At 47.5% G+C, this 27754-nt stretch overlaps 1 protein-coding gene and 1 long non-coding RNA gene across 2 annotated transcripts in view; one reads left to right on the forward strand and one right to left on the reverse strand.

The window, feature by feature from the left end:
• FNDC5 (fibronectin type III domain containing 5) overlaps nt 1–24386 on the reverse strand; it is a 33275-nt gene extending 8889 nt beyond the window's left edge. The window contains exons 1-4 of the mRNA XM_083751994.1: nt 24184–24386; nt 9031–9146; nt 7088–7286; nt 5640–5732 (exon numbers count right to left, since the gene is read on the reverse strand). Coding sequence (XP_083608120.1) covers nt 5640–5732; nt 7088–7286; nt 9031–9146; nt 24184–24280 — 505 coding nt within the window. The 5' untranslated portion in view covers nt 24281–24386. The remainder of the gene's footprint in view (nt 1–5639; nt 5733–7087; nt 7287–9030; nt 9147–24183) is intronic.
• LOC310850446 lies at nt 1757–9385 on the forward strand. Its single transcript, XR_014567321.1, has 3 exons — nt 1757–2026; nt 8513–8629; nt 9073–9385. It is a non-coding gene; the product is annotated as an uncharacterized lncRNA (long non-coding RNA).
• Nucleotides 24387–27754: the final 3368 nt, after the last annotated feature.

A 27754-nucleotide genomic window follows, 5' to 3' on the forward strand; every position in this document is an offset into this window, starting at 1 on the left:
TCAAAGGGTGGGCTGGCTGACCTCAAAGGTTACACAATGCTGTTTTAAGCAAAGTAGTTTTGGAGCGTCACTTGTGCGAAGGGGCTGGAAGGCAGCCCTGTCTGCTAGCAAGCAAAAAGCAAGTGTCTGTTTGGCAGGGCACACACGCAAGGGTGGTGAGGACAGTGGAAAATTCCTTTGTCTCAGAATCCAGGCTGGGCACCGGTGACAAATGGAGAGGATGGCAGCATTTCCCACAACAGCCTCTGTGCTTTAGTGTGCTTGAATTGGCAGACTTTCTGCTTGCGCGTTGCAAACACGATGTGACGGCTGTAGCAGGAAAGGGCAGCAGTGCAAATGACCCATCTCTGCCCCCGTAACACGCTCCGAACAGAGGACACATTTCTACGCTCTTGGTAAAGACTGGATTCAAGAGGAAATGCTGGCTTGTGCTTGTAACCGAGGCCTTGGTGTTGGTTCTCCTCTTTGAGGAAGGCTTTTTTGGAGAGATTAACATGGCCAAATCATCAGCCCTGCAACTCAGTTCAGGGGCTAGAGCAGCCTTCCTCACCCTGCTGCATCAGGTCAGAGGTTTTGGCCTACAATTCCCATCAGACCCAACAGGCGTCACATGATGCTAGGACTGATAGGAGCTGTAGTCCAAGACCAGGTTGCACCAAGATTGCGTAGGATCAGCTCAAAACATCCCTGCAAAAGTGGAGTATTGTGTTCAGAGAATCAGAGAATCCTAACGTTGGAAGGAACCATGAGGGTCATCTGGTCCAACCTGGAGGAGTCTTTTTGCCCAACATGGGGCTCAAACCCACAACCCTGAGATTAAGAGTCTCGTGTTCTACCAGCTGAGCTATCCAAGGAAGTATTCCACTCCAATAAGCATGTTCCCTCCCATGAAATTTATGCAGACGCCTATCAGCTCTGGATTGAAGTGATGGCGAGCCGGCCTGGAAGCCAGACCATCTCATTTGGAAACCCCTATAATACCAAATAAATGGAAGGCTGATAGGAATGGAAGGGGGAGCCTTAGATTTGTTCCTTCTGCCTAAGCTCTCAACACAAAGCAATTAATAAGTTATTGCAGAATATGTTAGCTTGCAAGGCTACTTCTGTAGGGCTGGCTGTTCAACAGCTTTGTTTTGTACCCCTCTGTGCATATCTTGTCTAAAAGAAACCAGAAAGTCCTTTGGCCAGGAAGCTGGAGAGTAGGAAGGGAGAGGCAAAATTCGTCCCCAGAGAAGGACGTAAATTATCCCGTTTGCTGTCTCATTGATTTGCTGGCCTGCTTGCTTCACCTGAAACGGCCCTCCTTCCCCCGTGCTTCCAGCGAAAGCAATTGCAAACCTCCCTGGCAGAGTGTTTCTGCTTTTCATAAATGTTTCATACTGCAGAAGGGGCAAAAGCAGCTGTCGATGGAGCTAGGGGGCTGAGCACAGAAAGCAAACAAGCCTGAGCTGCCTTTTGCATTAGCTCGTGCTTGGCAAGTCCCAGCTGGCAGGAGAAGGCAATGCAGAAGCGGCATGAAGAGGAGCCACTTCAGAGCTTGCTTTCAAAATGCCAGGGACAGGTGAAGCTAGCAGGGTGCTGGGTTGCTGTACTACAACTGGGAGTGAGAGCATTGTGGGTCCAAACACCTCTTCCTCTCTCTTGGCCTCAAGCTCTGCAATACTGGGGAGAGGATGAAAATAATCACATTGGACTATCTTACCGAGCTGACCAATTTATTGTTACATGCAACCCTACCCCTCTCATCCTAGGGTGATGTGACATCCAGCCCAGTGAGGGAGGGGAAAGCCCCCCACTTGTCTCCATGGCAACAGAGCTCATTGTTGAGATACAGATGATGGGCACTTGGCTGAGCAGCCCAGGCCATCATCTTGACAAACAAACTGGTCTGACACGTTTCCTCTTCTAGATTTTAGCTTCTCATACACAAGATCACAGATCTGAAGGGACCTACTGTATGTCTACAACTCAGACTGACTCCTTCCTGAAACCTTCAACATTATTTAGCCTCCTGACATGTAGGCAAGTAGGTTTTGCAATATCCATTCTTAAGTGAGCCATTTGTGGGAGGGGTATACAAGAGCACAACAAGCAATTGTTATTCCACACTTTCCAGCACATTTTCTCATCACTTTCCTTACTGCAAAAGTCCTTTTATTTGGGGGGTGGGATGGAAGCTATAGGAGGAAGCTTCCTGAACTGGTCAGACCAGTCCCTTTGTCAATGTAATGGCCTTAGCTGCTCAGCTAAGTATCCTGCATTTGCAGCTGAAAAGAGCAAGTTCCCTTGTCATAGAAACAAATGGGTGGGCCTTTCCCCACCTCTCCTGGCTGGATGCCAGGGTCATCCTAGAATGGAGAACAATAGGCCAAGCGGGGCTGGGGGGGGGTGAGTTTGGCTGGGCTGGAAGCCGGACAGAGAGGCTTGTCTTGCTCTGTGCTGAACCCAAATCTGTGGCTTGGGGCTTCCCTGGAGACCTAAAGGAGAGGCAAGATCTATGGAAGTGTTAATTAATTAATTAATTAATAATTTATACCCCACCCATCTGGCTGGGCTTCCCCAGACACTCTGGATGGCTTCCAACAAAATATTAAAATACAGTTCTTTGGGCCCCTCCATCCTATACTCAGGTTGTATATATATGTAAATAAAGTCATATATCCTAAAGACACTGCAGTCTCCAATGACCCTCATTGCACCCTGGGTAAGTGCAGGCCCCCCTGGAGTCTCTTGCCGCTTGGAGATTGGCCAGGGTTCAAATCCCCACTCGGCCATGAAGCTCACTAGGGACCTTGGGCTGGTCACTGCTTCTTGGCCTAACCTACCTCACAAATTTGTTGTGGGAATTAAATGAGGAGGGGGAGAACCATGGACACCACCACCTTGAGCTCCTTGGAAGGAAAGGTGGGATAGAAATGTAAATAATAATAATAATAATAATAATAATAATTAAAAAATAATAATAATAAAATAATAATAATAATAATAATAATAATAATAATAATAATAATAATAATAATAGGACTTTTTATGATTGATCTTTGTAAGCTGTTTTGCTCAGGGAACATTTATTTATTTTTGAGGAGGTAAAACAGCCTGATATTCAGTGCTTTTTCCCTAGAAAAATAGGTGTTGGTACTCACCATGAAGTTGTTACAGTAAGCGTCACACTTTTTAACAACAATGGGGAAAAGTGCCGGTACCGCGCACCTTTGAGTATCCCCTGGAGAAAAGCACTGCTTATATTTATGCCCATTCTGCAGATGGAAGGTGGGCTGATGTTGAGAGAGAGAGATGCCTGAGGCTACCGAATTTGTTCATGGCCAAGGTAGTATTTAAACTGGGGGTTTATCGCTCACCCCCTTAAGTCAGTTCCATGCAGCCTGCTTAATGAGCATTCAGCCTGGCTTGTGTGCAGAGAGATTAGGCGGCAGCAGCTATTGAATGATAATCCACCTTGTTATCCTCCTCATTCCAGTGCCTTTCCCTATCATGTTCCTTATCCCATCCAATCTTTCCAGGTGGAGGGGAGGTTTTGTTTCGCAAGAGCTCCAGATCAGTTTTAATTGTGCAGCCTGATGTGACTGAATCCCACCAATAAACAGTGACTGTATGGGAAACAGCCTTAGACACTACTCTGCATTGGCTCGGGGAATTATATGTCAATATGTGCAGATACACCTACCGGTAAATATACAGAGCAGTCAATATAGATGGAAGAAGAGAGACAATAAAGAACAGGAGTCTCTGGGCATGTGCAGGAAGTACAGGCTTCCTCACCTACACCACACATCTGGGTTTATAGGGGGTAAAAATGTGAGGATATGAGTTCAAGGCACGTCCAAGCCTTCTGTTTTTACAAATGACTCACACTGGCAACAACCTGCTGGCAAACTTGCAGAATTATAGCAGAAGGGGCTTGAATATTTATGGAGACTATAAACTAGCACACTTTTATTTATTTTGATAGAGCAGGAACCATTATGGGATGGTGGGGAGTTGCCCCTCTAACTTTTCCATATGGAGTTTTTCCTTATGACATCTCTTAAGAAGTCTAAAAAGAAAAGCCCAGTATTGCAGGTTAACCTTAATTCCAAAAGCAGACCTTAGATTCAACACAAATTACCGTACATTCAACACACATTTAAAGCACGTTGCTTTCCCCAAACCAAGGAAGCATGGTTCCCCCTTGCAGACCTGCAATTCCCAGTACCCTTATCAAATTCCCAGGGATCTTTGTGGGATGTTCTGTGTTTTACATGTGTGTTGGATGTGCTTTGAATGTCCTCATAAACTGGTCATACATCAACACCTACAGTTCTATGCTTCTGTCACAGAGGGAGCAGTTTTGCTTACAGGAAAGTTTTCTTTTTGTCTCTCCACGCCTGCCCTCCCCCTCAATTCCTGGTAGTAGATTTTAAGAGGATTGGGGCTTACTGCCATTCTGCTGGTTTATGCTCTAATAATGCTTCAGGCCATTTATTGTTTTAACAATTCTGTCATTTTAACAGGGGGTAGTTAAATAGGCACTCTAGTAAAAAATACTAATAACACAGAGAAACAGGAGCGGATTGCAAGGCAGGCATAGGGTGACAATTTACACTTGATTTGTCTGTTTAGACTTCTTCAGAATTTCAGAGAAGGCATATAGTGAGAAATCTTGACTGGCTGGCAATTTACAGTGGTACCTCGGGTTAAGTACTTAATTCGTTCCGGAGGTCCATTCTTAACCTGAAACTGTTCTTAACCTGAAGCACCACTGTAGCTAATGGGGCCTCCTGCTGCTGCTGCGCCGCCGGAGCACGATTTCTGTTCTCATCCTGAAGCAAAGTTCTTAACCCGAGGTATTATTTCTGGGTTAGCGGAGTCTGTAACCTGAAGCGCTTGTAACCTGAAGCGTATGTAACCTGAGGTACCACTGTACAAGACTCTGATGGGACAAATAAAGGCAAAAGAGTCTTGTGGCACTGGGGACTATCCAGGGAGGTGAGTGGCTATTGTGAAGTTATTTCAGTTCCTAACAAGTCCCAACCCCAGGGACCCAGCTGTTTCTCAGCTAAAGAAATAGCTGTTTGAATGTGCACCAGATGGCGATAGAGAGCAGGAAAATTTAAAACGCGATTTTCCATAGAGTTTTTTTTCTTTTGTTTTTATAATCTAACTTCTGACTTTTTTAAATAGCATTCCTCCCCCTCCCCTGTGTTTAGATCCACCCCAGGAAACAAGCTGGGTAAGAGCACATTGGAAACACAACAAAATCTAGAAAGATAACAACCATACCTGTGTGCAAGCTGGTAAAATTCTAATAATCTCTATACTTGATTATAGTCGAACCCAAGCACATGTAACCCAAATAACTGCTTATTCTTCCTCATTCATCCCTCCCTCTGCCCTCTTTCCACTACAGTCTGATCTGTGTTCAGTTTTAGACTGGAAACATAATTGGGGCAGCAGCCTCTCCTCTTGTACTTTTTAAAGCATCCAATGCACACAGGCGGGGACATATTGTGAAAATGGTTGCCTAGTTATGTCCACCTGTGCACACATCTTCAGGGTCTTTTTGTGTGCACAAAATTCTCTGTCAAAAAACCCCCAATACATGCATTTATTTTGCATGCATTTTGGGGACTTCTACTGACCTGCCCACATGAACAAGACCACGACAATGATGAGGATCTCCCCGGCTCGCAGCTGCTGGTTTTTCTCTCCCATCTCCTTCATCGTTACCTCATCTGCACAGGATGGGGGGAAAGAGAGAGAGAGAGAGAGAGAGAGAGAGAGAGAGAGAGAGAGAGAGAGATGGCAGGCGGACCTTAGCTCCATTCCAAACCTACCCTCACAGATTTTTGTTACCCTAAACAAAGAATTGGGCAAAGAGTTGACTTGTGAAGCACGGCTTTCAAGTACGCAAGGTGTCCCTAGGTGTGAGGACCATGTGGCTTCCCCCAATGTACCTCTGAGCCTCTGATAGCAGCCTTTGCCAACCTGGTGGTGTCCAGGCATTTTGGACCACACCTTCCATCAGCCCCGGCGGCAGCATCCTGTGGCATTGCAGAGGCTTTTTAGATAGACACCTCTCATCTTGGAGAAACAAACCGTGGCACCCTCAGCCCCTCCCTCACAAGGAACCTGGTCAAGGTCTCCCCAGCTATGAGAAGATATGCTGTGCTTCTATTTAATTCATAGTTATTATTTCTACATGTGTATAAACAAACAAAAGCAGATCTGTGTCCTCTTTTTTAGTGAGGTGTAAGTGGTCATCTTGTCCTAACCCAGAGTAGACCCCTTACTGGCCCTACGTCAGTCATATCCTTTCATTTTACTGCACTGAGTAAACCTTATTTTGGTACAACCCAGAGGATTTCAGAATGTTCAAGGTTTTCTCACACTTGAGTGATGAGCAACTTCTATCCCCTTCTGCCTTGCTGGGTGCTAGGTCACTCATTGTTATCCCACCCCCCCTGCCCCCACGCACTATTCTGTTCCTCCTTGCTGTATTCCCAGCCACCAAACTGATTTTTGCAAACCTGGAAAGGCTGCTGTGGTGCCTGATTTGGGTGTATACCACCCTAGCCCTTTTGCACAAATCCACACAATGCAGAACCCACCCCCCAATACACACGCAGCAGCTTCGCCTTTTGTTCCAGCTGGGCAGGTGCTTGAAAAGGCCCAGTAACCCAAGGGCTGTATCGTGCACCTGGCAGGTCGCAAGGCAGGGCTGATGCATTCCCTCTTGGGCAGAGGTGTTGGCAGCAGCAGCAAATGTTGCACAGCCCCAGTTTAGGCCTTCCAGCTGCTTGCTTCCACTTCCCAGCTGTGCTGAAAGAAGGATGTTCATCTGACCAGCTAGAGGGCCCTGGAGGAAGGGGCCACAGCAGTGGACACCCTCCCCCTGGAAGAGGCAGGGTGCGCAAAATGAGAATTATCTCCTGCTGGCTCTCACCTTCTTCTGGTACTCCATCCCAGCTGACAGCAGTGGCTCAGTGGGGTCCCTTTGCCACTTCTTGCAGCTCCACTTCGCTGCCCTCCTGCAAACAGTGTCCCTTGTCTCCCACCTCCCGGGGCCCACAGCCTCCTCCTGACTTGCCTTTGTTTTTGGAAGCCAGTTTCTCCGCTTCCCGGGGGGTCTTGAAGTGGACTGGTTCGCTGGCTGGACTCTGGCCTTGGATGCTGATGGACTGGACGTGCACAATGTACTCGGTGTCCTCCTCTAGGTCCCAGAGGGAGCACGAGCGGGTGGTGGTGTTCACCTCCTGGATGAAGCGCAGCATCCTGACATCCTTCTTCTGCAGGGGGAGAAAGCAAAACACTCACATATTCCAAAGGGCCAAATGAGAAATGGCAGCAGCAGGTCCCATGGTTTAAACCAGAGCCTGTCCCAATCAGAGGTGTAGCAAGGTCAGGTGGTACCCAGTGCGGAAAATTCCTTATCAACCCCCCCCCCCCCCACACATTCAAATTATTAAAAGAAAGAAAATTAAGATACTTAGAGTCGCAAGTGTTATTTTCTGGTTCATTTACTAAACATTGTGAGCATAAACAGCTTTGGCTTAGCGGCCCAGGAGGTCGTCCGCAGTGCCCACGCACCCCAGAGCCCAACCGCTGTTGGCAGGTGCTAAGGCCACCGGTTCAGGGACCTGCCTCCCAGCTGCTTTTGGTTCCTATGTTTTTACAAGAGCTCATTGAGACACAGTTTAGTGACTGCTTTTGACCACTCTCCTCTCCTCTTATCAGGGTGGTTGAAACAGGAACCAGCAGCCTGCGGAGGCCGCTGCAGTGGCCCAAAAAACCCAACTGCTGCTGGCAGGAGGCTATGCAAGTCGGCCTTGGCAACACCAGCCCTTTCCTTGCCTTCACCCTGCCCCCAGCCACAGCCAATTGGCCGGCTGGTTTGTGGGCTGGACAAAGGTCCCAAGGCAAGGAGGGTGGCATCTGGGACCCAGGGAGCCCTGCCAACCTCTCGGAGAGGTGCTACAATAAGTTTATTTTAAAAATACTTCTAAGGCCACCAGTTCAGGGACCTGCCTCCCAGCTGCTTTTGGTTCCTATGTTTTTACAAGAGCTCATTGAGACACAGTTTAGTGACTGCTTTTGACCACTCTCCTCTCCTCTTATCAGGGTGGTTGAAACAGGAACCAGCAGCCTGCGGAGGCCGCTGCAGTGGCCCAAAAAACCCAACTGCTGCTGGCAGGAGGCTATGCAAGTCGGCCTTGGCAACACCAGCCCTTTCCTTGCCTTCACCCTGCCCCCAGCCACAGCCAATTGGCCGGCTGGTTTGTGGGCTGGACAAAGGTCCCAAGGCAAGGAGGGTGGCATCTGGGACCCGGGGAGCCCTGCCAACCTCTCGGAGAGGTGCTACAATAAGTTTATTTTAAAAATACTTCTTTTCTCCACTTTGTCAGCCCCCTCATTTGTGGCACCGAGAGCGAACCGCCCCACCACACACCCCTTCCTATGCCACTGGTCCCAATCATTTGCTTGCTGCTTTGAAATAACTTGTTTTTGCTCACAGGATAAGGTGTCAGAAGAACTTTAAATTCTGATGACAGGGGAATGTCTGAATGGAAGGAGGGAAGAGAGAGTCATTGCATCTTTCTGAAATTTGATTGACAAGGAAATTCTTTAGGCAGTGAGTTGCATCAGCCTCTTAATTACTGTAACAGTTTGTTCAGGTTTCATATAAATTTATTCAGGTTTGTGTATATCTTTTATTTTTACATCTGTTAAAAATAGGAACTGAAAGGAAATGCTGTGATTTGCTAGGGATAGTCAGAATATTATTTATTTATTTTTTGTCAACTAGTGCTACTTTCATAAGGATATGTAGATCCCATTGTTAAATTCTTATTTTAAGATCCGATGACTAGATGCAAAGAAACAATTCTGAATCTGAGGTTGCTTCTAGACAACCTCTTTACTGATTCAACTGCACAAAGCTGCTGATAGGTTAGACAAAATTGGCTGTTTATTGAACCTCCATTCTGATCTTGCAAAAAGTCCAGTTTTAAGGGAAGGGATTTTGCCACCTACCTGCTGGGAGATGGCAAATCCTATGACCACCTCTTCTTCCAGGACGTCCCAGGTCACAACAGCTGAGTTGGCTTTCAGGAGCTTGACTGTGACATTGACTGGAGCGGAGGGGCTGTCTGCAAGGAGAGGGAGATTCACATCAGATGAATGGAGAAGATGCTTAGCAGGAGAGAAGGAAGCTGGAAGGACTTATTCACACCACACATGATTAGCTAATGGAATTGACTGACAGAAAAAACATAATAAATAATAACAGCAATCTATGGCTTTTTAAACTGCAGGAGGTTTATTGCTTTTATTTGTTACTATGTTGAGCATTTTTGTGTTTTTATGTTATAAACCACCCTGTGTTCCTTTGCTGAAGGGCAGTATTATTATTAGGCACTCACTCCCACCTGAAGAAGAGCTGATGGTTGCTCATACTGGGGTGGTTTGGAGAAATTTGTGGAGGCAACATGTCTGGATAGCTAGTAGCCCTTACAGCTAAATGGAACCTTAGTATTCAGAGGCCATGCATTGCAATGCTTCTGGCCAGTAGCAGTGGATCTGTATCAAGAAGCAATCACTGAACAATTAACTCCCATGGAAACACATCACCTGTAGTCTCCCTAATAAATGATGCATCTGGCAACTTTGCCCAGGACTGTTAAGAGACACTCCAGCAAGACCTCTGGATCCATTAGCCTTCTCCTGCACAGACCCCTCCGAGTCTTACAACAACACCTTAAAAGATTGGGAGAATGGAGGCAGCATGCTTTGAATGAAGAAGAAGGATTATGCAGGAATAATGGTAATGAAGACTCTGCCGTGTGTGTGTGTGTGTGTGTGTGTGTGTGTGTGTGTGTGTGTGTGCATGGATCTACATATGCAGCACAGATAAGCCCCTAACCGGATAGGCGCTAGGAAAAACACACTAGTTTACACATTAGGATATGCCCTAGGGAAAGGAGGGAATGCAGGCAAAGGCTGTTTTGTGTACATTTAGCCTCACAATGGTCCTAAGAAATAGATAAGACTATGGGCTTTCCATATCTCATCTTACTGTGGATTTCGTCTATGTGGTGCTCCCCTCTAACTGTTACTGTCCCAAACTTTCCCCTCCATATATCCAGAGATTCCCTATATGCAATTGATGCAGCTCTCCTATATGAATTTTCAAAGCAAAGGGGACCTCTGGATTTAGAGAAGAGAAAGTGTGGGACAGCAGTAGCTGGATAAGAATGTCACACGGGCAAGGAGGGACAAGGGATTCACAATATGCATAAGGATGAGATATGGGTGGGTCCTGAGATGTAGAGAGACAAGTGAATTCACCCGGAGAACAGGAAAACTCACTTGAGAAATCTCACATGAGGGGGTGGGCAAAAGGAAGCAAGTAAGAAGGTATCTTCTTCCCCTCTCTCTCACTAACTGCATTGCTCTAATTCCAAAATTATACTGGAGCAAGATATTTAGTTGCCATTGGAAAGCCAAGTGAAAAGCAAGCCAGTAAATTTGGAGCCTGTTACTTAACAGGGTCTGCAAGATTCCCAGCAGGTGTGAGGAGGCCAGCAAGAAACTAGCCAGTGGCCCATTCGCTTACCTAGAGCCTGTCACTGTTTTTGATCATACCTACTCTTTGGGATCCAGGAGGAATACAAGGTTCTTAGAAAAAGGAAAAAGAAAGCACATATCTAGTTATAGGATACGCATGTCCATTTCTGCTACAGCTGTCTCATCACTGCCTTAAGCTTTACTTTTAAAGCATTACTTTTAAAAATAAATAATCGTGGATTAGAACTTAAGTCTTCTCTGAACAGCCAACTAGATGGATGGGTGCCAATTTAGCAGCTGCTCCTTTGGCATGCAAAAAGCAGACAAAAGGGATTCACAGCACAATCCTGCACATGCCTACTCTGAGTAAGTCCCAATGAGTTCAGCGGGGCTTACTCTTCCCAGGTCAAGCGGGCACAGTCTTGCAGTCTCAGCATGACTGCGGCTGCATCCTGCTGTTGCAGCTGAGCTCTCCCAAGGGCAACCAGCACTGTAGCTCAGCTCCCATCCCTGCTGGCCGCTCTGAAGGGCCAAAAAGCAGCAACCTTCCTGGCTGCAGTTGAGAGCCTCTGAGCTCTGGGGCTTCCTAAGCTGCACTTACGGTAAAAGCAGCAAGGGAGCACAGCGGAATTTGTCTCAAGGCCAGGCAGTGAGGAGTTTGTAGGTCACTTTGTTCCCGTTCTGCAGGGTGCACCCCCGACATTGTAAAAAGCTTAAAGACTGCAGAGCCTTTCCAGAAGGGTCAAGGGATGCCGAAAGCTTTTTAGCAGCAAGCGAGAGCCACGGATGGTGGTGCACTCATTGTGGAACTTGCGTTGTGCCCATTTGCACTTCACCTTCCCACACACTCTATTCATACAGACACACAACACTCATGCGAACACACACTAGCACCCACGCAGTCCAAGAGAGAAGTCAAAAGCCCTCCCAAGAGATTTGGAGGTTTCAAAGCCTGCAGTCTTCAGATTCCTGCCTTTTGTTTTCCATTTTTTTCTGCAAATGAACAGGCATACTATGCATTCATTCATGGTTCTAGGCAGCCATAGGAAGCACCCTAAAAGCTTACTTTTATTTTGCACACACACACACACACACACACACACACCATTTGCTGTGGGTTCAAAGTGCTTCCCATATGTAGTCATCCTTGCAAGAGACCTGTGAGGGTGAAGAGTGTCCAGATCTGGGGGAACTTGGGGAAACAGGGACTTAGATAAGGGCACCAAAGTTTAAGATGAGATTTGAACCCAGGGATCCTGCATCAGCTCACACGCTTACCAACTGGGGAAATTCAGGGAGGACTTTTCAATGGCTTAATGCAGATTAGCCAAAGGAACCTCAAATCAGAGGCGCCCTGCTGCCCTGCTTGTTACCACTTCCCAATCTGAACGACGAACCTGCTTACAGATGTTCCATAGACATGGCGAGATGCCCAATTCTGGAGCTATCAAAGAAACAGGTGGCAATTCCACGCCGAGGTGGGGATGATTCTTCACCAGTTTGGCTGCAAAGACCAAGTTCCTGTGCCAGAGTGCCACCACCTCTAGGCTGGGCCCCTTGCCTGGATGTCCCTCCAGCCATTTGAAGCTATAGCTAAGTGGGCTGGGCTGGGCTGCCTTTGTCTACTTCCAGGCATTGCTTAGTGGAACCTGCCAGGAAGCTCTAAATGTCAAGATGCCATCGTGGCAGCTTTCTGTTCCCTGTGCCGTGACCTTTTTTGCAGAAATGAGAGGCGTAAGAACATGACCTGCAGTCCTGTTGCTAAGTTTTCTGATCTCTATTCACTCACTCGCTCGCTCAAGAGCTGGAACCTGACCACCCCTCTCTCGCTCTCATTCTCTTTCCTCCTCTCGGGGCTGTGGGGGTCCTTGTTTCCTTCTTGGAAGTGGAGGTGTGGATATAAAAGGGTTTCCCGCCTTCCTCGTGCACTTTGCTATTCAGAGAATTCTTTTTTGCACTCCTCTCTGTGGGGCTCCCACATGGAGAATAATAGCGTGCCAACTTTATGGGTTTTTTAGCAAGGACTGAAAGCACTCTCCAGAGTGCCTTAGTGACAAAGGTACACACAAAAATCCTGGGCCCACCTCTGCCATTTATTTGGACCTGGAGTCACACAGAGGCCGTGGGAAGGAATGATGGATGGAGATGGATGCTGAACCACCTTGTCCCCCTGCCACTTTGAGAGGACAAAGCCCCCCTGGCAGCCTGGCCTTTTGTTCTCGAAAGGACAGAGGAAACTGCTCTGAAAACCACTGAGCAGCAAATGGGGCCAGAGGCACCATAATCTTAGGCCTCCAGCAAGCTATGGGTGGGTGTAGCTGGAGCCAGCAGCCAAGGTGGTGGGGGGTTTAGAACGCACTCCACCCCTTTCCCAAGAAGTTGATTTCTAAAAGAGGAAAGCACCAAGCACAGAGATTTTAAATGCTCCACAGTTCGTGGGGGGGAGGGGGAGTAGGGCATTGTAGAAGCAGCCTTGTCTTTTACTTCTGAGCCCTAGGTTTGGTGGAGGAATTTGATGCAGTTCACATTTAAAGGCGAATCTACCCTAATCCACACTTTCCCAAACAATATGCAAACCAAAATGCAGCCACCCTTCGAAATTTGCACTTCTCCAAATGTTGTGGTGCCGTTCTCCAGCTGAGCAAAGTGGACAAAAATGCATATAGCAGCACAGAGTGTGCATTCAAAATGTAAGAGAAAATAAGATTCAAAAATGGATTCTCTCAGAGGAAATCACTTTGCAAAATTGTGTATATTATGCAAAATTGCATAAGAAAATGTGTATATCAGAGGAAATGGGCACTAAAAAATGCTGGTTGATTTTCATGAGGGTTATTTATTTTATTTTTTAAAAAAATGCAAACTGATATGGAAATGCGGAGAGTTGAAGTGAAAGGGTAGAAAAATGAGAACCCGAGAGAAACCAGCTTTCATGCATCCCTATTTCTGAGAGAGGGGGAGAGCGAGTGTGCATGCTGGAGACTGATAGCACCTTATGCTATATCAGTTTACACACACACACACTGAGCAGGAAGAAATAGGTAGGCACCCTGATGAGAGTGTCTGCCTTCCCCACTGCCTGGCTTAGAGCAATTTGTGGCACAGTGTTGCCGCCTTCCCCCTCTCCCCCTCTAAGCCACCCAGCCATGCCCTGCTCCCTTTGGTGATCCTGCCTGCTCTTCCCAGAACAGACGCCCGTTTAAATGCCTCCTTTTAAACTCTCCTCCCCAGTATGCACAAAGCTCCTTCCTCTGCATGTAACTCCGCTAGCTCCCTGTTGCTGCTGCTTCCCCCAGACTTTGCTTGCCTTCCTTCATTGCCTCCTCCACTGTCACATTTCCAGATTGCAAGGTCCTCGGGGCAGCAATCTGTCAGTTTACCCATGTCGCTTTGCAAAGGGCCATTTTTCCAGCAGGGTGCCACTCTTGGACTCTGCACCTACCACTCACTGTTGACGTCCTTCTGTTTTGGTTGGGAGGCTGTTGCCTGCTGGCTCAGAGGCCCCCTTTCCACCCACATTAACAAGCTTTGCATCAGCTTGCATGTTCGGCTCTAATTAAAGGAATCAGTCCATCACCCTCAGGGGAGTAGCTTCTAACAAAGTATTTGGCAAAAAATTGCTAATTTGTCTGAAATGGCACTTATAAAATAGATTCTCTTACTAGAATGTCTACTTTCTGGCCCAGGAACTAAAAATCAATCATCCCTGTTCCTGAACAAGAGAAATCACTGCTAATGAATCTTGTCCTGTTTCTATTTGCTCTAGTCTTAAGCAGGTTCATCTCAGAGTGAGGAAGAAGAAGAAGAAGAAGAAGAAGAAGAAGAAGAAGAAGAAGAAGAAGAAGAAGAAGAAGAAGAAGAAGAAGAGGAGTAGTAGTAGTAGTAGTAGTAGTTTGGATTTGATATCCCGCCTTTCACTCCCTTTAAGGAGTCTCAAAGCGGCTAACATTCTCCTTTCCCTTCCTCCCCCACAACAAACACTCTGTGAGGTGAGTGGGGCTGAGAGACTTCAGAGAAGTATGACTAGCCCAAGGTCACCCAGCAGCTGCATGTGGAGGAGCGGGAAAGCGAACCCAGTTCACCAGATTACGAGTCTACCGCTCTTAACCACTACACCACACTGGCTCTCTGAATAACTGAATATAACAGTTTGGGGCAATGTGGTGTCCTCCAGATGTTTTAGACCCCCGACCTCCATCAGCCTCAGCTACCAGAGCTGACTGGAGCTGATGGGAGTTGTAGTCCAAAACATCTGGAGGGCACCAGGTTGGGAAAGGCAGAAATTGCCTTCTTTCTTTTTCTTCTGTCTCCACAAGCAAAACCACCCTCCAGATGTTTTCAGACTATAACTCCCATTATCCCTGGCCATTGGCCATGCTGGCTGGCACTGTTGGGAGCTATAGTCTTGCAACATCCAAGGGGCCATGGCTAAAGGCCAGATTGAATTGTGTATTGTCTTAAGAAACTCACATGAGTTTGCAACTAGTTTTCTGCTGTGTAAAGGGGAATGCATTCCGCTAAGTAAAGGAACTTGCTAGCTCAAGTTAGGAAGGATATTAATAAGCAATATATCCTCTCCTGCCACCCTGAACATTCCCACACTAATGTCCTCATTCAATTGTCTTTATTTTGCCTTTGAAGGTGGAGCAAGCCTGCTCAGTTCAGAGGGACTTACTGCAAAGGACGTGTACATAAGTGTAGTTACCCTGGAATGATACTGAGATAAGGCAACTAACTTCCCAGATAAATCCCTCAGTTAATTTGCCCCAAATCACTAAAAACCAGCTCTTCTTCATTTATCCCAGTTAAAGTCCCAACAGATCCCATTTCAAATCAATTCAATTCCCCTTCAATTTTCCATATCCGTTACCCTTCAAATCATCTCTAGATTAAAACATCTAAAATTCATTTATTTCCCCAAATTCAATCTGACTGGGTAACCCAAATGTTTCCTCAGTTTAATTCCCCTCCCCAATCAATAGTCCACCAGAAACATTTGGGGCGCTTAGAAAAAGATCCAGGGCCCATCTTGTCAGGAATGTGAAATGAAGGGGCAGGAAGCGATAACGGGTGTGAGGATGTTACAAGCCCTCAAAAACAATGTCCCTGTCTTCACCTCTGGGACACTGGAGGGAGGGAATGGCCTTAGTCCCAACTCTTATAATCTGTGATGAGGTATTGGGAGAAGGTATTGGGGAAATTAAAAGATGCCTGCTTCTTGGGAGAAAAGCAATGACAAACCTAGACAGCATCCTTAAAAGCAGAGACATCACCTTGCCAACAAAGGTCCATATAGTTAAAGCCATGGTTTTCCCAGAAGTGATGTATGGAAGTGAGAGCTGGACCATAAAGAAGGCTGATCGCTGAAGAATTGGTGCTTTTGAATTATAGTGCTGGAGGAGACTCTTGAGAGTCCCGTGGACTGCAAGAAAATCAAACCTATCCATTCTGAAGGAAATCATCCCTGAGTGCTCACTGGAAGGACAGATCGTGAAGCTGAGGCTCCAATACTTTGGCTACCTCATGAGAAGAGAAGACTCCCTGGAAAAGACCCTGATGTTGGGAAAGATGGAGGGCACAAGGAGGAGGGGACGACAGAGGACGAGATGGTTGGATAGTGTTCTCGAAGCTACCAGCATGAGTTTGACCAAGCTGCAGGAGGCAATGGAAGACAGGAGTGCCTGGCATGCTCTGGTCCATGGGATCACAAAGAGTTGGACACAACTAAACGACTAAACAACAACAAATTGGGGGAAGGAAGCTAACTGAGAGTGGCTACCTAGTGAGTCCATGGCTGAGGTAAGATCTGAACTGAGTACCAACTACCTCCCGCAAATTCAGCCCCTCCATGGCTCCCCATCTCAGTGTCTCTAGCCAGCTGAACTTTCTTTGGGCAAGTCTTCAAACCTCAGCTATGACAGTCAAATAGATCTGGAGATTTAGAAAAATGGGACCAAACATTTCCATTAAAACTCAGCTTTAATAAAGACTCACAGCCCAAATGCAGGACACCCCTCCCCTTGACTGCCCTTCAAATGTGACATCTCTGTGACCATAACAATTGTGGATAGCACCGCAAGCAAAAATGCCTCTGATGTGGGCACATGTGAAAATATAACGGCCTGAAAGCCTTGCTGCTGATCACCTCTGGTGGAAGCACATGTTTTGTGCTGTAAGGATAAGTCCATTTCACTTTACCTGCCCTAGGGCCCATTTGCTATACCACCACTCTAGAGCCTTTAAAGATTGTGCACAGTTCAGTTCCCTCTTTCATCAGCATCTGAGTAATGGGCAGCACTTCCACAGCGGCTTAAGGGACCAAGCCAGGGCTCACCACAGAGGCCTCAGGCCTGGTGTTATTACAGAGCTAAATCACATTTCCAAGCTGTAAAAATGACTTAAATATTATCTTGGCCATTGCCTTGAGCAGACAATAGAAATTAGGGGAGCTGGGGAGAAGGACTTTTCCAATGAGGCTTCTGCTCCAGTCAAAACCTGCAAGTTCTCTGGCAGCACGAGTCTTTTCCCTACGGAGCCAGCTGCCAAATTAACTTTTTCATTTCCTTCTGGCATCTGCACACCCCTTGTTAAATGGATCCTGCTCTTCTGTTCTTTGATCTTAGCTTATAGATAGGGCCAATAAAGTGGTGCAAATTAGCCGTGTGCCATTTGCCAAAAGATGGCTTATGAACACCTCGGGGAGTGAGGAAGAAGGCGATCACGTTGTGCACCCAGATTGCTAAAGTCACCACAGGGAAACTAAATCGTAGACCATCTGTATGAAGACCATTTGCATCCTTCCGTGTTTGCACAAATCACTCAAGCCAACAACAGGTTTGCACTGCGTTGGCTGTAACTGTTGCAGTCAGCAACCAATGTCTGAAATCTGGGCAATGATCCCTGGGCTTGATTAACTGCTGGGAAGGAAGATTTGAAATAAAACACTTTAAGGTGGCCACTTACACATCACCAAGGAAGTGGAGATAAATTGTCAGAAGAAGGACACAGATTTGCATAAAATGGGCATATGTTAATATATGCACATTAAGAGAATAATAATCTGCAATTTAGATAGAAATGCAAGTGGGAAAGTCTGTGTCCAGTTTGCTGTCAGTACTGTTGGCAGACAGCTTCACGGCCTCTCCTGCTCTCTCTCCTTCAAGGCCCCTGCCCTTATGCTTCATTATATATAAAATGGACTTGGACCAAACTGCACACCCACACCCACACCCAAAATGCAAAGGGCACTTTCAAATTAGAGGACTGCCCTCTGTGAAGGAGGAAACATGGGCATCCTCAAAACATTGGGATTTCTGTCCCAAGCTAACACATATTTGTAAAGTAAAGCTGGGTTCTGTATAAATTATGGAAATGAAAGAAAGGGACATGGATCTACACATACAGCACCAAAGACATACCCCTGACCATTGAACTCAGCTTCTTCCAACTCTTGGGATTTAAAAAGATTTTGCCCGTGTCACTTCTGGCTCATCTTCACAACAGTAAGGACTAAGAACCTGCTTGCTGGTTTCTGAACACAATATCAAATTTTGCACCTTGTTCTTTTCCTCTCCCCACAGACTCATAGAACACACTCTCAGTCCTGCCGTTGGGCTTTGCATGCCATCGTAGAGCTGCACAGTGTCACCCACCCAGCTAAATGCCCACTGGGAGCTCCATAAGCTTCCTGTTTTGCTGTCTGTCCTGGAACTGCAGAAAGAAGGGGATTGTCAAGCACCTGGCTGGCTGGCAGGCTGCAACAGATGGCTAACGGGTTGCCCTCAGCACAGTGGGGTGCAAGTGTTATCGGAGGTTGGGGGCAGTGCTTAATTTCGAGAAACAGAAAGGTTCTGGGGTTCAGTCCTTGGCACGTGCTTTGGGCTGAAATCTTGCTCCTGAATTCTAAGAGAGCAGGGTTACCCTGTAGCTGCCCAGTGCTGAGGGAGAGGTACATGGGCAGAGGTAACTTTCATTATGAAAGATTTGTTCCTATCTGCTTTATCAAAAAATGGTGAATGAGGGTGACATGCTGGAAGAAGTCTGCCTGCACAGAGCCACATTCCTATCCCTCTTAGGTAGGAGGATTTTTGAATGGCACATGGAGGTGGCCCTATGGTTAGGCAGAAGGAGAGCAGCCATCCTGAAGGGATGGATTTTGCACACTATGAATGGTGCTGATGTGGGATAAGTTCCTGCTGGCTTGTGCTACATGTTAATTGGGAAGCAGGGGGCAGGCGGGGGAGAGAATGCCATTTGGATGAGTTCATAATGTACACAGTAAAATGTTTGTGGAGGGTTTGTATGTGTGTCCAGGAGGGCACAGAGGAGAAGAGGAAATCAGCTAAAAACCGAGTCCTTTATTTCATCCCATTCCTTTATTCAATCTCAGCTGCTGGAATCTGAGGTGAACTAAGGATAAGGTGAGAGGAGGAGAGGAGGAGGAGGCCATGGCCTTGGTATGAAAAAGGAGAAATGGGTGGCTATTAGAATTACAAAGGACTTTTGGGAGAGGGTGTGTGTGCCACATCTTACCCACAGTCACCATTTTAAGGACACCTTCATAAATCTCCAGCAGTGCCTCCCAGACAAAGTGACTTCCGGAGTCCCTTGCTCCTTCACAACAGAAGCAGTCAAGGACAACCGTGTGTCTGTTACATCTACTTCAGCATGGGCAGCAAGAAGCAAAGCAGATGGGCATTGCCGGAGGTGGGGGGGGATGTGCTCTGCCTGGGGAGAGCATGTCACCCCATTAAACTAGGGGCGGCATCCAGCAGCATGAGACATGCTTGCCATCTGCATTGCTTTGAGGTTGCCATTTCTTTGCAGTTAGAACATGAGCAAAATGCATTTTTGCATGAACAGGAAAAGTCCTTTGGGTTGGACTTTTGGGTAGGAAATTGCTTGTCACTGGGCAGCATTTATCAGAACCGGACTTATTCTGCTTGAGACCCTGTTTAACTTTGGAACCTGGAATGTGTGAAGCAACATAAGAGAAGAGGAAGCATGTGCAGAGTGTTTTTCATAATACTGATTAAAGAACCAGATGCCACCTGTCTAGAATTGGGGAGAAGGGTAGCACAGGAAAAAATGTGTAATGATCATGTGACCTGTCTGTTTAGGAACTAAACTTGAGTCAGAATATTTGGGGAATTGCATTCATAGGCCTCACTGTGGAACGGAAACAGTCACATGCAGAATGGAGACTATATCTGAGGCAACTTCTTCAAGCAAGTTCTAGTTGCATGAAGCTCTCCATGTGTTACATCCTCACAGACATAAAATCAGTTAGCAGAGACATCCAACCATCCCAATTTGTGCCAACACCCCCTAATTCTAACTTGTGGCTATAGAAGTATGGTTCATTTGCATACTATATTATGCAAAATTATATGACACAACTTCACTATTCTGATTGCAAAATATATCCCAGTTATTTTCAGTGACTCTATGATGACTAGAAACTTGCTAGAGAACGTGATTTGTTTAGATTCCAGGACCCAAAGCTCTTCTGTTAAAATTTTGGATTCCATTGTGGTGTGATGGGCATGGGATGCAAACAGACCTGCACCTTATTTAATGCACTTCCAATTTCAGCAGTTCTGAAACTGACTTGAATGTCATGAATTCCTTCCCCATCCCCATCTTCCAAATCAGGAGGGTGCTAAGAACTCTTTGCCAGTGATCCTTATGGAAATACTGTGTTGTAATGCTTGGGAGCCCCTAGTCACACTGCTCTCGTTTGCTGTGTGGGCATGCTGGCAGGTGGGGGAGAGGTCCACAGCTCACTGGCAGAGCACCTCCGTTGTGTGTTGAAGGTCCAAGGTTTAATCCCTGGCATCTTCAGGTAGGTCTAAGAATGTCCCCTGCCAGAAACTCTGGAGAGACACTGCCAGTCAGTGTAGACTACACTGAGCTAGATGGACCAATGAGTTTAGCTCAGTAGGGCAGGCAGCTTTCTATGTAGAGCATGAGACTCTTAATCTGCAGGTTCAGGCCCCACCTTGGGCAAAAAGATTCTTGCATTGCAGGGAACTAGATGACCCTCACAGCCCCTTCCAACTTTACAGTTCTATGATTCTATTATTCCTGTGCCTGTTCATTGCTGTATCGGTTCACAGAATCCAATTGATCCAGATATCTATGATCCCCTGAGTTAGATGCTTTCATCCACCAAAGATCACCCAGCCATGACAATACCTTCCAAGCTTTAGGGTCATTGCAGGATAAAAGGAAGAGCACACACCATGGGCCAGCTTGCAGCCCTGCCTAAAGTACCAGGTAACAAGGGTGCTCCTGGGCAGAGACATTGATGTACTCTATGCCAAGACAGGGAACTTCTGTATCCTGACAGCAGTTCAGTTTTAACGTCCCAGTGCAAGGGACTCTGACAGCAGATCTCTCTTATCTGCACCACCAGGACAGCTTGCAAGGAGAGGGAATGGCTGAGCACTACCTGTATAGTGGCAGGAAGGAAGACTGCAGCTGATCAGCCCCAAGCAATCAGGTGGCCCAAGACACCAACAGGGGCTCTGTTGCAAGAACATTCATAGGCAGGGGCTGCTGCCAGGTAAAGTAAATGAAGCAGTGGGCCCTCTATGTTTCTTTGATTGCAGAAGGCTCACTGCTGGCCAAGGCGGCAGCCACTCACCGTCTTCTTTCCCCCAGAATGCATCTGGGCCCTGAGACAGAATGGCCCAGATGGCATCCTGGAGAAATGCAGCTGGTGGGTGTCTGAAGCCTCAGCCAGGGCTTTACTTTGCTTCTGTGTGCCCAATACATAGAAAAAGGAGGAAAAATGAGAAAGTGATGTCAGTGACTGTCAGTAGCTCCAGTAGGCTCTGACAGGCCTGGTAACTAAAGAAGCCACAAAGGCTCTGGGGCATTGCAGAAACCAAAGGCTATGTGCCTGTCTGGAGCTGCATCATCTGCCTCTATGCCTCTGAGATTGGTCTGCCTACTCTGGAGCTTAGGCAATATGGGGGTGGCGACGGGGGGCAGGCACTCCCCCAATAAGGAGCTTATACTGCATTTCTGAAATCCTGTCATTAACATATGATATCTCACCCACCTAGAAATATACTTTCCCCCTTCCATACTGCCACCCCCTGAATTCTTTTTCAAGTGCCACAGCTGCTCTGGAAGTCAACCATCAGCTTTGCTCACCTGCCCCTGGTTCTTCAGAGTCTCAGGTGCCACTTTTGGACTTGACCTCTGCCTGCCATGGACAATGCAAGCTGCTTGCCTTGCTGGGCTCTGACACCAGAGATTGGGATGGTGTTTTACCCCACAAACAGATCCATTCATTGAGGTCAGATTCCATAACAACTCTGGCAGCAGAGAGCAGGAGAGGCTCTGCAGTAATACAGCACCTGCCTTAGCAGAACGTACACAGCCAAAATGAGAGATGGAGCATTAACTTGTGGAATATCACTGTTGTTTACAACTTTTCCAAGGTTTCATTTTCCTTATCAACAAAGCTGGGAGCAAACCTTGGCAAAAATTTAGTAGGGCCACTGTGGCTCAGGGACCAGATCTGTATTGTGGGCTACCAAGTGACCATCCCTGCTCTACAGTGTCTTCTCAAACCTTCACACTACCTGACCATTCCTCTGGTCCCGGGGTCACATATAAAGGCACAGGAGGCTCCCACCTTGCTGAAGCTAAGCAAGCCTAGGACTGGTCAGCGCTCGAATGCACGACTGCCTGGGAAACGTCTCTTCCTTGGATTCATTATGGAAGAAAGGTGGGATACAAATGTCAGTGTGTGTGTGCCTGCACACACAAAACTGCCTATAATAAGGCAAGCCATTTCTAGGCTCAGTACAAGGTGCTGATTTTAACCCATATGGTCCTATGGAACTTGGGGTCAGGTTACCTCAAAGGCCACCCTATCCCTTACAAACTTGCACTGAGATCTTCTTCAAGGATCTCCTTCAGGTTTCTGCACCTACAAGGGCAAGGTACATGGTCAGCCTGAGAGGGCCTTCTTGTCACCTTTGGGTCCCTGGCTCTGGGATGTACTCTCTCCAGGAGGACTCGCCAAGCACTGAACTGGATGGCATTTGGAGAAAGACCATTTAAAAAATATAGCACTTTAAACCGTTTTAATCTGGTTCCTAGTTGCTGCTACTAAGTATTGTTGTTACAGTACTGTGTTTTTGTTTCATTTTTCAAAAATGTTAGCCACGGAGAGGTTTTTTACCTGGAGAAGAGTAACAGAAACACATCCACTAAACAAAGTAACAAGAGCCCCAAATTTTCAAAGCTGGAAATTTTCTTGGTCTGTTATTTGACAAGCTCCCTTTTCTGAGATGTCACAATTTGTAGTCCTCCAGAAATAATGGAGTTAGCAGAAAACTTGACCTTGTGGTCTACAACGCATCATCACATGAGCTATCAGCATCCACAGGACAGCTCAGGTCTTTCCAACAACATTTCTCAGTCTATGTATCTGTTAGTGAGGCTGCTGCTGAGCATCCTTCCGAGGCCCTGATGTTCTCCCATTGGAGAATTTCTTAAAGCCAGAGGCAAGCTATGAAATTACAAGTCAATACCTGTTCTTTTCACAAGACCTATTAAACTGTGCTTGTTTAATGGTCTGCTCCTCTCTCCTAGAAAGTAACTTAGCCTTAGGGAAGAGCAACTCTGAGATCGGTTCTCTCACAAGTTCAATCTTCACAGCCAATATTCCATATGCATAGCTCTTCTATCTGTGGGTTGAGGATCCAGCTGGTGGTTTTTGGTGGCCAGATTTGGCTGATCCCCATATTACCTTGTCTACTATGGTATCTGGACATTAACCTATCAAGGATGCTTTACAGGAGGGCAATTTTGAATAGAAGCAGCTATTATGTGGAATTATCCATCTTGTCTCTCCACACATTTCAGGACCCTCCCTAGTCCTGCATAGGTCTCTCCCCCTGCCCCCACAAATAAGAAGACTCACAAACTAAGGCTCTGAAGAACCAAACATGGGACAGAACAAGGCCCATGTAGTTCAGGAATCAAATTCTAAGAGTAACAAGCCGCATGCCTGGTGCCGCATGAGCTGGTTCCATATGATCATCACAAATCATTTGAATTATAAGAAAGGGAAGTCACTTCGGCTACCAACTGGCTCCTTTTTCTCAAGCACAGTTGGACAAAAGGAATAGGAGGCTGGAGGTCAAGTCTATGATTCCATCTTACTGCAACAAGTAGGGGCTCCTTGAGACTCTGAGCATGACTAACAGCCAGTAAAAACTACACTGCCCTGCACTGATCCCTCTTTTTAAAGCAAATATCTTAACAGAACTCTCAGAGGTGCTTTCTTCACCTTTCCTTAATCATGTAACAATGAGTTCCACATGTTAAGCACACATCCCCCCTTTCCTTTGTTGATCCTCCTCAACTCTTCTGTCATTGGATGGTGAAGCCATTTATGAAGGGATGTTCAAACGTTGCATGAGAATACAACAGGTTTGGGAAGTTGAGGAGAATTTCTTTTCCAAGAAGCGAATGACAACCTTAAGGAATGGAGCACACAAACCCAGAGAACGGCGGAGGGGTGTGTGGAGGGAAGAGTGCCTACTACCAGTACCCATTCTTAATACCCCACCAAGGAACTGCTTCCCCGCTTACCTGCATCCGCCAGACAGAAGCCGGCACAGCTGAAATAAACCAGGAGGGCTGCATTGATGTAGAGAAGCAGTTGATCCATCCTCCAGAGCGGGTCCATCCTGCATCCACATGGGAATGGCTGTTTCAGCCCCAGAGGTCCCGATCCAACATGGGGAGGGAGGGAGGCAGGCAGAGAGCGAGAGAGAGAGAAAGAGGGTGCCCCTTCGGCTCCCCTTGGCGGCCGCCTCTGATCAGAGGGACGCCGAGGAGCCCCGCCAGGCTCCCGGACCCGGCGCGGACATTTCAGCACCACGGACAGCTCCGCGCCGCCGCCGCCGCCGCCGCCGCTTCCCGGTCCATGGCTGGCTTCTCCCGGCGGCAGCAGAAGGGCAGCACCGACTTGGGGCTCCCGAGGCCGGGCTGGTCTCTCTTCCTGGGCCCGGAGAAAGTTTCTGGGAGGCGGCGTGAGGCAGCTCGGCTCCGCGGACGAGAAGCCAGAGAGACGCGGCCGAGCAGCTCCTGTTCCCGCTCCTGATGGTGCTGCTGGTGGCGGCGGTGGCTGGAGGAGCCGCTGGGTCCCTGCAAAGTGCAAACGTGCCGCCAGTGGGCCGCCTCCTCCACCATCAGCCAGGCAGCTCCATCCAGGGGAGGCAGCGAGAGAAAGGATGGAGGCGCCCCCGACGCTCCCCCTGCCCTAACGACAGGCACGGGCGAATCCGGACTCGCCTGCCAGCGTCCCCGGCCCAAAGCACGCCGCCCTCCCCGGGCTGGGCGATTTGTGCTCCGAGATCCTACCAGGCGGGAAGCGGGGGGGTCTTCAGTCCCTCCTCCTCCTCCTCCTCCTCTTCCTCCTCCTCCTTCTCCCCTCCCTCATTAACCTTAATGGGAGAGCGACACTGTTTGAAGGGGAAACGGATCTCGCAGGTCACCACGTCTACACACACCAATTTTTTAAAAAGAGGGAGGGAGAGAAAGATCATTTATTTAAACCTTCCCCGCTGGAAGAGGTTCCGCTGCGTGTGTCTCGCTTGACTGGAGGGAGTCAGAGGCAGGGAGGTGAGGAAGGAAGGAAGGAAGGAAGGAAGGAAGGAAGGAAGGAAGGAAGGAAGGAAGGAGATTGATGGCTGGGGGGAAAGTGTCAACTCCCAATTCCCTTTCCCAGTTGGAAGGATGTTCTCTAGCACCCTTGGGGAAGAACTGGACCTGCAAAGGGGTTGGGGGCGAATGTGGGGCATCCTAGCCAGAATCCATAAAACATCAGGGGAGTGTATTATATAACAACAGAACAGCAGAAAGTGGGCCACAGACTGGGGTGGCTTGGTGGGGGTCCCCTTTTCCTTGAGGCTTCTCCAAACTTGAAGCTTATTAGGAAGAAAGGAGGATGAGAGGGAAGCACCCAACAGGAAGACATGATGGGGTTTGTGGAGGGAGAAGGCATGAAAAGCTCCCTAAGGGAGACACCCATGGCCAAGGCTTAAATGGTCTAATAGCACAGGTTAATTGGGGCCATTCAAGGCCATCGCATTGGCAGGAGACTTCTGAAAAGAGACCCAGACCTGGAGAGTCTTACAGTCCTGCCAGTCAAATTCCCCAGCATAATGTGAGTTCAGTGTAGAGGATGGTACAGACACCCTGGAACACAAAAATGCTTTTGCTTCCAAAACTGCAAAGGATAGTTCACACGACAGTAGGTAGAGGGGAGGCTGTGTCACTGTGAAAAGAATGGCTGGGGGGGGGGGGATGGCTGCAAGATAAAAGCAATGAGATCAATCCAGGAAGGATGAGGCTCTCAATGGCTACTAGTCCTGACAGCCATGCGCAACCTCTACCTGTTGAGAGGGCTGCTATTGCACTCAGATCCTGTTTGCAGGCTTTCAGAAGCACCTAGCTGGCCACTGCTGGAACAGGGTGCTGGACAGGGTGAGTCTCCTCTGGATTGATCCAGCAGGGCTTGCCTTATGCTCTTATATGTTAATTATCCCACAGGTCCTTTATTCAGTCAGTCAACCACTTTTAAATTTATATCCCACCTTTTCTCCAAGAGCTCAGGGTAGCAGGGACATTTCTCCCTTACTGTGTCCATTTTATCTGGTCTTCATGTCAAGCAATAGCTTCAGGTGACTAGACAGTGAGCTGAGCAATACCCAACAGGCAAAAGCACACTCTTTGGTCACATCATAATCTGGTCTGGGGATATTCCTTCCCCAGCCTGGCAGGGCTACTGGCCTGGAGACAGAGCTGTGTCCAAGGCTGGCTGAGGTGATGGAAGGCATAGTGTGGAGAAGTTAGATAGGGAGAAGTCCCCTGCACCATAAGAGTAGTTTTCAGGGCCATTCAATGAAGCTGAATGCCCCAAGATTCTAGGCAGGCAAAGGAAAGGACTCCTTCTTACAGTGCAGAATCAGAAGAATCTTTATTTGCATCAGCCACTAGCCATAGCAATAAAACAAAATATACTGAAGATAGAGGTAAAAGCTTAACTATAGAAAATACATTTTGGGGGTTTACGTTAATAATAAAATAATAGATCTTATTCTCATTGCCCCCACTAAAAACCTTGCAGTTTTTGCTGTCATCTGATCATCTTGATCTGCTAGAAGAAAGGACATAGTAGCAATGGTTGAGCGACCCGGCATGGACAATAATAGAGGGATGATAACCTCACTCCTCAAATCTTTATAAAGAGTGCAAGCCAGAAGCACATGAGCCACTGACTCGATTCTGCGATCTCCACAGGGACATAACCGTGTTTCCAGTGAATTTTTTTGAAATTGACCCTCAAGTACAGCTGAAGGCAGTATATTCAATCTTGTAAAAGCATGTCTTTGTTTTGGAATTGTTAAATTTTGCAAATACAGTGGTACCTTGGGTTACATACGCTTCAGGTTACAGACTCCGCTAACCCAGAAATAGTACCTTGGGTTAAGAACTTTGCTTCAGGATGAGAACAGAAATCATGCTCTGGTGGCACGGCGGCAGCAGGAGGCCCCATTGGTTAAAGTGGTGCTTCAGGTTAAGAACAGTTTCAGGTTAAGTACGGACCTCCGGAACGAATTAAGTACTTAACCCGAGGTAGGGTGCCAAAGTGTCAAAATGACTAGGTGAAAAATAATCATACCATGGACAAAATTTGCTTCTTGTGGCCAGATTATTCTGTCACTTGATATCATATAAAGGTAAAGGTAAAGGTACCCCTGCCCGTACGGGCCAGTCTTGCCAGACTCTGGGGTTGGTGCGCCCATCTCACTCAAGAGGCCGGGGGCCAGCGCTGTCCGGAGACACTTCCGGGTCACGTGGCCAGCGTGACATCGCTGCTCTGGCGAGCCAGAGCCGCACACGGAAACGCCGTTTACCTTCCTGCTGGTAAGCGGTCCCTATTTATCTACTTGCACCCGGAGGTGCTTTCGAACTGCTAGGTTGGCAGGCGCTGGGACCGAACAACGGGAGCGCACCCCGCCGCAGGGATTCGAACCACCGACCTTTCGATCGGCAAGCCCTAGGCGCTGAGGCTTTTACCCACAGCGCCACCTGCGTCCCTTGATATCATATAGGCGCTGTCTAATTAAACTATTTGCTTTACTGCTTTACTGAA

Source organism: Podarcis gaigeae (genome assembly GCF_964106915.1).
Source record: "Podarcis gaigeae genome assembly, chromosome: 8".
Taxonomy (NCBI): Eukaryota; Metazoa; Chordata; class Lepidosauria; order Squamata; family Lacertidae; genus Podarcis; species Podarcis gaigeae.